General features: G+C 37.7%; 1 protein-coding gene across 2 annotated transcripts in view; it reads right to left on the reverse strand.

Annotated features, from left to right (window-relative positions):
- Window positions 1-12,239, reverse strand: part of LOC133614428 (tripartite motif-containing protein 3-like) — a 42,328-nt gene that overhangs the window by 25,623 nt on the left and 4,466 nt on the right. For both annotated transcript variants that reach the window (XM_061972371.1, XM_061972370.1), the window contains exon 2: window positions 1,862-2,024. In XM_061972371.1, the coding sequence (XP_061828355.1) occupies window positions 1,862-2,007 (146 nt within the window). In that variant the 5' untranslated portion in view covers window positions 2,008-2,024. The remainder of the gene's footprint in view (window positions 1-1,861; window positions 2,025-12,239) is intronic.

Below are 12,239 nucleotides of genomic sequence, written 5' to 3' on the forward strand. Positions count from 1 at the left end.
CTAGCCATGTTTTATTTTCAGTCAATATTATAGTTTTTATTAATTGAATCTTATTATTTTTATTAACTATGTTTTATTTTCTGTCAATATAATTGTATTTATTCATATTATTTTTTATTAACTATGTTTTATTCTTTAATAAATATTGTATTATTAACACTATCCTCCTATCATTAGCTATGTTTTACTTATTTTTGGTCAATATCACTGTTTACTTGTTAATACAATTATTAACTGTTTTATTTCAGTCAGTATCATTACATTCTTAATTTCCTATTGTACTTACTTATTTAATCCAATTATTATCGTGATGTTTTATTTTTAGTCAATAATGTATTTATTAACATTATCCTATTAGCTGTGTTTTATTTGTTTTTAGTAAATATTGTAATAACAATATCCTATTTTTTATGAGCTATGTTTACTTATTTTTTGTCAATATTATTGTATTTACTTATTTCATCCAATTATTAGCTATTTTTTCATTTTAGTCAATATTATTGTATTTTTATGTACTTATATCATATTATTAGCTATAGTATGTTTTATTTTTAGTCAGTGTTATATTGAACAATTTTATTTATTTATTCAACCCTATAATTATTAGCCATGTTTTATTTTTAGCCAATGTTGTATTAACTTAATTCTATTATTATTAGATGCACATTTTATTTTTCGGCAATATTGTATTATTTTTTTAAATGTTATTATTAATATTATCTATGTTTTATTTTCAGCCAATATTATTGTATTCATTTATTTAATTTTATTGCATCATCAACTATATTTTATTTTTTCGCAAATATTGTATAAACTATATCCTATTATTAGTTATGTTTTACTTATTTTTGTCAATATTATTGTATTCATCTATTCAACCCTATAATTATAATTAAAAACTATGTTTTATTTTAGCCAATTTGTATGTATTTAAATATATTACTATTATTATTATTATTTGATGCGTTTTATTTTTAGCCAATATTGTATTTATTTACTTGTATTATTAACAATATTAGCTATTTTGTATTGTATTTACTTATGATTTATTATTTAGTAAATATTGTATTTACATGATCCTAATATTATTAGTTACGTTTTATTTATTTTTGGACAATATTACTGTATTTATTTATTAAATCCAATTATTATCTAAGTTTTATTTTAGCCAATATTGTATTTATGTAATTTTATTATTAATATTACAAATTATTTAGCCAATATTGTATTCATGTATTTGTATTATTAATATTTGCTATGTTTTATTTTTTTGCCAATATTATTGTATTTATCAATTTAACACTATTGCATTATTAGGTATGTTTTATTTTTAGTTAATTTTGTATCAACATTCCTCTAATTATTAGCTATGTTTTACTTATTTTTTTGACAATATTACTGAATTTACTTATTAAATCCAATTATTAGCTAGGTTTTATTTTTTAGTAAATTTTATATTAACATTCCTCTACTTATTAGCTATGTTTTACTATTTTTGACAATATTACTGTGTTTATTTATTAAATCCAATTATTACCTGTTTTGTCTTTTTAGCCAATATTCTTGTATTCATTTATCTACTTCTATTGTATTAGTAATATTTTATTTTCAGCCAATATTGCATTGATTAACGTTATCCTATTAGCTATGTTTTACTTATTATTGCATTTATCTATTTAACCCTATCATTATTAGCCAGTTTTTTTTCTAGCCAATGCTGTATTTATTTAATTATATGATTATTATCAGCTATGTTTTAATATCCCTGAAATTAACCGCTGCCTATTCCCGTCACCTTGTGGTGGACCTAAGTCCGAGGTACAGGTCCACAGCCATGTGTGGACTGGGGTGCGGTGCGTACCTCTCACAGAAGGTGTGCAGGCAGGGCAGCACCTTGGGGTTGTGGTAGCGCTCCAGGCAGATGCTGCACACCAGGAACTGTTTGTCGATCTGCCTCACCACCGGGCTGGTGCTGCCGCTCTCTCGCTTGGCCATGGACACGGACATTGGGAGCGACACGCGGCCTGCACGGACCAGAGAGACGTTCCAGGTCAGGACTTCAGGGAGGGCGTCGGCGTGCAGACTTTCAGTATAAGAGCGCGCGGAGGAAATGAGTCATGGAGCGGTTATATAAATGTCTGTTTATGAAATATGTCCCTGGGAACAAACCAGGGTCAGGAGATGTTTTCTCTCATACTTAAAAGGAGGAGGAACACAGTATTTCTTCAAATTTAAGGCTCTGAAAAATGTTGATGGTTCAAATCCAGCAAAGCTGCACATCTGTCACATTCCTTGCAACAGCATCACAGCATCTCTACGACAGCAGAATCAGTGATCAGCGAGTGTTTGGCACACTCACTAGCCGTACAGACACTGGTAATGTATCACAAAGGATTAGGAAAGTCACTGCATTTGAACTGCAAGTGCAAACCCCAAAAAGCAGTGAAGTTGGCACGTTGTGTAAATGGTAAACAAAAACAGAATACAATGATTTGCAAATCCTTTTCAACTTATATTCAATTGAATAGACTGCAAAGACAAGATACTTGACGTTCCAACTGGAAAACTTCATTTTTTGCAAATATTAGCTCATTTGGAATTTGATGCCTGCAACATGTTTCAAAAAAGCTGGCACAAGTGGCAAAAAAAGACTGAGAAAGTTGAGGAATGCTCATCAAAGACTTATTTGGAACATCCCACAGGTGAACAGGCTAATTGGGAACAGGTGGGTGCCATGATTGGGTATAAAAGCAGCTTCCATGAAATGCTCAGTCATTCACAAACAAGGATGGGTCGAGGGTCACCACTTTGTCAACAAATGCCTGAGCAAATTGTTTAAGAACAACATTTCTCAACCAGCTATTGCAAGGAATTTAGGGATTTCACCATCTACGGTCCACAATATCATCAAAAGGTTCAGAGAATCTGGAGAAATCACTGCACGTAAGCGGCAAGGCTGAAAACCAACATTGAATGCCTGTGACCTTCGATCCCTCAGGCGGTACTGCATCAAAAAGCGACATCAGTGTGTAAAGGATACCACCACATGGGCTCAGGAACACTTCATAAAACCACTGTCAGTAACTACAGTTGGTCGCTACATCTGTAAGTGCAAGTTAAAACTACACTCTGCAAAGCCAAAGCCATTTATCAACAATACCCAGAAACGCCGCCGGCTTCGCGAGTCCCGAGCTCATCTAAGATGGACTCATGCAAAGTGTAAAAGTGTTCTGTGGTCTGACGAGTCCACATTTCAAATTGTTTTTGGAAACTGTGGACGTCGTGTCCTGCGGACCAAAGAGGAAAAGAACCATCCGGTTTGTTCTAGGTGCAAAGTTGAAAAGCCAGCATCTGTGATGGTATGTGCCCAAGGCATGGGTAACTTACACATCTGTGAAGGCACCATTAATGCTGAAAGGTACATACAGGTTTTGGAGCAACATATGTTGCCATCGAAGCAACGGTATCATGGACGCCCCTGCTTATTTCAGCAAGACAATGCCAAGCCACGTGTTACTTGTGTTACGTGTGGCTTCATAGTAAAAGAGTGCGGGTACTAGACTGGCCTGCCTGTAGTCCAGACCTGTCTCCCATTGAAAATGTGTGGCGCATTATGAAGCCTAAAATACCACAACGGAGACCCCCGGACTGTTGAACAACTTAAGCTGTACATCAAGCAAGAATGGGAAAGAATTCAATTTCAAAAATGTGTCTCCTCAGTTCCCAAACGTTTACTGAGTGTTGTTAAAAGGAAAGGCCATGTAACACAGTGGTAAAAATGCCCCTGTGACAACTTTTTTGCAATGTGTTGCTGCCATTAAATTCTAAGTTAATGATTATTTGCAACCAAAAAAAAAGAAGTTTCTCAGTGTGAACATGAAATATCTTGTCTTTGCAGTCTATTCAATTAAATATAAGTTGAAAAGGATTTGCAAATCATTGCATTCTCTTTTTATTTACCATTTACACAACGTGACAACTTCACTGCTTTTGTAACATTAATTGGCTTCCATTTGAATCAAATAATTCCACACAAATCACTTATGACATGTGAGCAACCCACATTTCCAAGAATTCTACATTTTTCCCACAAGTCTGTCAAACATTCCAACACATTCCACTCATCCTGGACAATCAAGCCAACACTTTTCAAAGCTCCAAAAATGTCACTTTTCTTTCAACTACTATTTTTCAACCCATTTCAACCATTCCATAATCACATTTAAGATGTGATTTTAAGGTTTTACTACTTACGTATAAAATACTACACGGTCTAGCTCCATCCTATCTTGCTGATTGTATTGTACCATATGTCCCGGCAACAAATCTGCGTTCAAAGAACTCCGGCTTATTAGTGATTCCCAGAGCCCAAAAAAAGTCTGCGGGCTATAGAGCGTTTTCTATTGGGGCTCCAGTACTCTGGAATGCCCTCCCGGTAACAGTTAGAGATGTTACCTCAGTAGAAGCATTTAAGTCCCATCTTAAAACTCATTTGTATACTCTAGCCTTTAAATAGACCCCCTTTTTAGACCAGTTGATCTGCCGTTTCTTTCCTTTTCTCCTCTGCCATCCTCTCCCTTGTGGAGGCGGAGTTACACAGGTCCGGTGGCCATGGATGAAGTGCTGGCTGTCCAGAGTCGGGACCCGGGGTGGACCGCTCGCCTGTGCATCGGTTGGGAACATCTCTGCGCTGCTGACCCGGTTTCCTGCTGGCCCCACTATGGACTGGACTCTCACTATTGTGTTAGATCCACTATGGACTGGACTCTCACTATTGTGTTAGATCCACTATGGACTGGACTCTCACTATTGTGTTAGATCCACTATGGACTGGACTCTCACTATTATGTTGGATCCACTATGGACTGGACTCTCACTATTATGTTAGATCAACTATGGACTGGACTCTCACTATTATGTTAGATCCACTATGGACTGGACTCTCACTATTATGTTAGATCCACTATGGACTGGACTCTCACTATTATGTTAGATCCACTATGGACTGGACTCTAGAAACATTTAAGTCCCATCTCAAAACTCATTTGTATACTCTAGCCTTTGAATAGCCCCCCCTTTTTTTTAGACCAGTTGATCTGCCGTTTCTTTTCTTTTCTCCTCTGCTCCCCCCTATCCCTTGTGGAAGGGGAGACACACAGATCCGGTGGCCATGGATGGGGTGCTGGCTGTCCGGGGTCGGGACCCGGGGTGGACCGCTCGCCTGTATATCGGTTGGGAACATCTCTGCGCTGCTGACCCGTCTCCGCTCGGGATGGTTTCCTGCTGACCCCACTGTGGACTGGACTCTTACGGTTATGCTGGATCCACTATGGACTGGACTCTCACAATATTATGCTAGACCCACTCGACATCCATTGCATTCGGTCTCCCTAGAGGGGTGGGGTTACCCACATATGCGGTCCTCTCCAAGGTTTCTCATAGTCATTCACATCGACGTCCCACTGGGGTGAGTTTTTCCTTGCCCTTATGTGGGCTATACCGAGGATGTCATTGTGGCTTGTGCAGCCCTTTGAGACACTTGTGATTTAGGGCTATATAAATAAACATTGATTGATTGATTGATTGATTGATATTATGTTAGATCCACTATGGACTGGACTCTCACTATTATGTTAGATCCAATATGGACTGGACTCTCACTATTATGTTAGATCCACTATGGACTGGACTCTCACTATTATGTTAGATCCACTATGGACTGGACTCTCACTATCATGTTAGATCCACTATGGACTGGACTCTCACTATTATGTTAGATCCACTATGGACTGGACTCTCACTATTATGTTAGATCCACTATGGACTGGACTCTCACTATTATGTTAGATCAACTATGGACTGGACTCTCACTATTATGTTGGATCCACTATGGACTGGACTCTCACTATTATGTTAGATCCACTATGGACTGGACTATCACTATTATGTTAGATCCACTATGGACTGGACTTTCACAATATTATGTCAGACCCATTCGACATCCATTGCATCCGGTCTCCCCTAGGGAGAGTGGCGGGGGGGGTAGGGGGGTTCACCCACATATGCGGTCCTCTCCAAGGTTTCTCATAGTTATTCACATCGACGTCCCACTGGGGTGAGTTTTTCCTTGCCCTTATGTGGGCTCTGTACCGCGGATGTCGTTGTGGCTTGTGCAGCCCTTTGAGACACTTGTGATTTAGGGCTATATAAATAAACATTGATTGATTGATTGATAGCATATTTTACAGGGCAAACATTAGAGTGCCATATTTTTTAGCTAATTTTACAGGTGTACACCTCATTCATATTTTGGTACTTGACCCATTGTAAACTGTTAGCATGCTAACATTAGAGTGCTATCTTTTTTAGCTAATTTCACAGGTTTACACCTCAGAATCATATTTTGATACTTGACACGTGTTAACTGTTAGCGTGCTAACATTAGGGTGCTATCTTTTTTAGCTAATTTCACAGGTTTACAACTCAAAGTAATATTTTGGTACTCGGCTCATGTAAACTGTTAGCCTGCTATCTTTTTTTTAAATCTAACTTTACAGGTATGCAGCTGAGGGTCATATTTTAGTACTTGACACAGGTAAACTATTAGCGTGGTATCTTTGTTTAGCTAATTTACAGGCGTACACCTCATTCATGTTTTGGTACTTGACGAATGTAAACTGTTAGCATGCTAACATTAGGGTGCTATCTTTTTTAGCTAATTTCACAGGTTTACACCTCAGAATCATATTTTGATACTTGACACGTGTTAACTGTTAGCGTGCTAACATTAGGGTGCTATCTTTTTTTAGATAATTTCAAAGGTTTACACCTCAAAGTAATATTTTGGTACTCGGCGCATGTAAACTGTTAGCCTGCTATCTTTTTTTAAATCTAACTTTACAGTTATGCAGCTAAGGGTCATATTTTGGTACTTGACACAGGTAAACTATTAGCGTGCTATCTTTGTTTAGCTAATTTACAGGCGTACACCTCATTCATGTTTTGGTACTTGACGAATGTAAACTGTTAGCATGCTAACATTAGGGTGCTATCTTTTTTAGCTAATTTCACAGGTTTACACCTCAGAATCAAAATATGGTACTTGACACGTGTTAACTGTTAGCGTGCTAACATTAGGGTGCTATCTTTTTTAGCTAATTTCACAGGTTTACACCTCAAAGTAATATTTTGGTACTTGACTGTTAGCCTGCTATCTTTTTTTTAAATCTAATTTTACAGGTATGCAGCTAAGGGTCATATTTTGGTACTTGACACAGATAAACTATTAGCGTGCTATCTTTTTTTAGCTAATTTACAGGCGTACACATTCATATTTTGGTACTTGACGCAAGTAAACTGTTAGCCTGCTAACATCAGAGTGCTATCTTTTTTAGCTAATTTACAGGTGTCCACGTCAGATTCATATTTTGGTACTCGACGCATGTAACTTGTTAGCTTGCTAACATTAGGGTGCTATTTTTTTAGGTATACACCACAAAGTCATATTTTGGTACTCGACACATGTAACTTGATGCTAACGGAGTGTTTTGTTTTTTTTTGGTGTCACCTCAGAGACATATTTTGGTACTTGACACATGTAAACTGTTAGCCTGCTAACATTAGAGTGCTATCTTTTTTAGCTAATTTACAGGTGTACACCTCAGAGTCATATTTTGGTACTTGACTATTAGCGTGCGAACATTTGAGCGTGAGTGCTTACATCTCATGCCGGCGACCGGTGTTCAAGTCCCGGGTGGAAGGGAAAAAGCGGGGTTACACTGGCACGCTAGCATCGCTATTATCAGTGAGTGAGCAGGAAGGGGCTGGGAATGCGTTTTTATATGGGGCACCCTGTCACCAGGCTAAGAGTGTATTTGACCCACAAGGCTTGATTCAAACATTGTTGACCCCCCGTCCTCACATTTGGATCTTTTTTGGGCCTGGCTGTAAAATGTGATGCATTTTGACGTAGGTGCCAGCTGGCTGAGTGGATGACACACATGAACAAGCAGCTGTCGGCCATTGCAGACGCAGCAGTGCGGTCCAACAATAGCATTCCTGCAGCTCAGCATGCTCGATTGTGCTTACATAAACGTGCTTCATCATCATCAGCAGCTCAGTCCGTATTTTTGTGCTGGTTTGGAGGCCCAATGCCTGACCCCCCCGTCCCCCGCACCATCCTTTAACTGATCTACAGCAGCTGAGGAGGAGCCACAGCCCCCGAGGCTCCTCCTCTTCTTCCTCGTTTTTTTTCCGCTTGGTTCCCCTGGACAGCCTGTCTCAGATCTTCCCACTCCGGCCCAGCAAAGACAAACTCCCTGGAAGCACGTCCGAGTCGTGCATTCCGACGTCTTCACAGGACGGCTAAAAACGCGCTAAAAAAGCTAAAAATAGAGCGATACGGCCTAAAATGGATACATACTGCAGCATCCTGCGACCATGTATTGTTTGTTAATAGGGTTGTCCCCATGCCAATATCTTGTGAACAGTTCCAACATCTAATTTGATACTTTTCTAAATAAAAGGGGACCACAAATTTTTTTATTATTGGCTTTATTTGAGCAAAATATATATTTATTATTGCAATTAGGGCTGGGCAATATGGCCTTTTATTAATATCTCGATATTTTTAGGCCATGTCACGATACACGATATATATCTGGATATATTGCCTTAGCTTTGAATGAACACTTGATGCATATAATCACAGTGCAAGATTGTCAGAGACATTTTAAAACAAGCTATTAGTGCACTTTTGTCCATGTTGTCACTAAGAGGACATATCAAAACACTAAATTAAAATGCACTTTTTGTACAGAACACCACTACAATAGTTAAAAACAAATAAAGTGCACTTTTGTGCATGATGTCACACAAGATATTTCAATAAGTGTCAAATAAAAATGAGCTGCAAAATAGGAAATCAAATAGTATATGTCCTTCGCTATGTGGTAGGTTCCTGCAGACGTTATCTCCTTCTGTTGTTGACTCTTTTTTTTCATACGGTGTTGATCTGGAAATAGTTGCTTCGGCATTTTGTGCGTGTGGCACAGAACGGAGATGTTGACATGCGGAGTTACAAGCACTCTTCATTGTCTAGCGGGTGACTTTTCAAATGTGGTGCTACTTTTTGTAGCAACGCTTTTGCCGCATAAATGTTGAACATATTCCCACTTGAAGCCAAACCACCGTCTTGGGAATTAATTCTTCCTTCATTTGTTACCAGTTTCGCACCTTCTCTCTCTCGTATCACCACCCTCACTGCACCGTTAGCATCACAGCTAATGTTAGCATGTCGCTACCTGTCTGCTCTGCGGGAGCGTGTGACATTGCACATGTGACGTATGTAAGAAGGTGCGCTTGTTTTAAGTCTCTGTGAGAAGGAGAGACAAGAAAGAGTGGGAAACGCATGCAGTGTAATGCAACTGCGTGAGAACGTATATTCGAATATCACGATATAGTCTGGAACGACCTACCTCTGAGTGTTGGACAAGCCTCCTCTCTTCCTGTTTTTAAATCTCTCTTAAAAACATACTTTTATTCCATGGCTTTTAACACTGAGTGATATCCATCCTGCAATGGCGCCCCATAATACACCTGCTGTGAACCTGTTTTTATGTTTTATTAATTCTATTTTATTTATTTATTTTTTATCATGTTCTGTTTGTGTTGTGTTTGCTCGGTACTCGTATTATCTTTTAACCTGCCCATTGTACAGCACTTTGGCTACCCCTGTGGTAAATTTTAAATGTGCTTTATAAACATACTTGCCAACCTTGAGACCTCCGATTTCGGGAGGTGGGGGTGGGCGTGGCTAAAAAGGGAGGAGTATATTTACAGCTAGAATTCACCAAGTCAAGTATTTCATTTATATATATATATATATATATATATATATATAGATAGATACATATATATATATAGATATATCTATATAAGAAATACTTGACGTTCAGTGAATTCTAGCTACATATATATATATATATATATATATATATATATATATATATATATATATATATATACATACGTATATATATATATGTATTTTATTATATATATATATATATATTTATTTTATTATATATATATATATATATATATATATATATATATATATATAAAATAAATACTTGAATTTCAGTGTTCATTTATTTTATACACACACATAACACTCATCTACTCATTGTTCTATTCTCTGTCACTATTTTTCGAACCATGCTGAACACCCTCTCTGATGATGCATTGCTGTGTGGCACGCACAAAAGTGCTTTCATCAAATGCACTAGATGGCAGTATTGTCCTGTTTAAGAGTGTCACAACATTGCTGTTTACAGCAGACGAACTGCTTTACGGTATACAAAAACGTGACTGCTGTTGTTGTGTGTTGTTGCCGCGCTGGGAGGACGTTAATGAAACTGCCTAACAATAAACCCACATAAGAAACCAAGAACTCACCCTCCATCATTCTACAGTTATAACGTTATTGGGCAGGTATGCTGTTTATGTTGTGGGTTAGCTGGATTTTTTTTTTTCGGGAGATTTTCGGGAGAAAATTTGTCCCGGGAGGTTTTCGGGAGAGGCGCTGAATTTCGGGAGTCTCCCGGAAAATCCGGGAGGGTTGGCAAGTATGTTTATAAATAAAAATAAAGTTGATTTGATTAGTCATTTTCTATATCGCACAGAGACAAACCCGCGATATATCGAGTATATATATATATATATATATATATATATATATATATATATACATACATACATTAACATATATATATATATATATATATATATATATACATACACACACACACACACACACACACACACACACACACACACACACACACACACACACACACACACACACACACACACACACACAGGTATACATACATATACATTTATTTACAACTACCACATAAATACATCGGCAGATACAATATATACACATATAGCAGTATTTAGTATTTAAGAAAATAAAAATAGTGGTAAGTAGAGAGTAAGTTAGTCAGACCAATACATTTGACCTCAAATAAATATCGGCTCCAAATATTGGTATCGGCCCTGAATTTTTTTGATCTCTAATAGAAAGGCTCAGCCATGAGGTTGGCGTGAGGCGGCGCACATTTCCACGGCAACGTCCCTCGTCTCATATTTGGCGTGGAAAAGGTGGTACGCCAGGTGCTTGTTACATGTTGAGTGTAGTTTTTGAGGTGCTTCAAACTAACCTTCATAAAAGCAGTTTCAAAACAATGGATTATACTTTATATTTATTTTAGTCGGCTAAAACTAATCAACTTAAATGACAACTAAAATACATTTTCCGTCAAAAGGCTGTGACCAAAACTGCATTAAAAACGGCTTAAAACTAAATTACCAGCACCTCACATCCACCTGACATCACTGGATGTCCCTTTGTGAGACGGGTCCCCGCCATCCGTCAGCGTTCATCACGTAATAGGACGGCTTTAATGAGCTAATCTTCTTGGAGGTGGTCCACTACACCTTTCTGTGAGACCTTCAGTGCCGCGTTACAAACACACACTTTGAGAGGAAAAGTACAAAAAAGGACTAATTAGTTCTTACTTATGGGTGCCCTAAGTAAGTTGAATGATGCGGACACGTTTGTTACTGGTTACTTTCTAATACCCTTCTGCCCTGGAGACTTTGTATGTATAAGTATTATGCAAATATAATTATTTGATATTTGTTTATATTGACACATGTCAACTTTTGTTGTTCAATGATTATCAATGATTGTTTTCTTATTGATGCTTTTGTTTTCTTATTGATGCTTTTATTTTTTGTCTGTATTGTGTAGTTATAATTATATGCTTTTACTTGTAATTGTATTGAATTGTGGACCCCAGGAAGACTAGTGGGTTGTTGAGGCAACCAGCAAATGGGGATCCTTAATAAAAATCAAATCAAATTACCGATGTCTAGCTTGTGTGCTATTGTGTGCTTAGCTGTTGTGTAGCTGCTAGCTCCGAGTAGCCTATAGCATGTTTATCTTTTGTAAATAACTTTAGTAAAACAGAAGAAATTGTGTGTTTATTGGAGGACATTTAAGATGTTAACAGTCTGTCCAACGCGCGCACGCACGCACACACACGTGCACACACACACACACACACTGCAGGGCCGCTTGTATCGCACATGATATCACACACGAGTAAACACGCTGCAGGACCGTTTGCATCGCACATGATATCACAAGTAAACACGCTGCAGGACCG

The sequence above is a fragment of the Nerophis lumbriciformis genome, linkage group LG17, assembly GCF_033978685.3.
Source record: "Nerophis lumbriciformis linkage group LG17, RoL_Nlum_v2.1, whole genome shotgun sequence".
In the NCBI taxonomy this organism is placed as follows: domain Eukaryota; kingdom Metazoa; phylum Chordata; class Actinopteri; order Syngnathiformes; family Syngnathidae; genus Nerophis; species Nerophis lumbriciformis.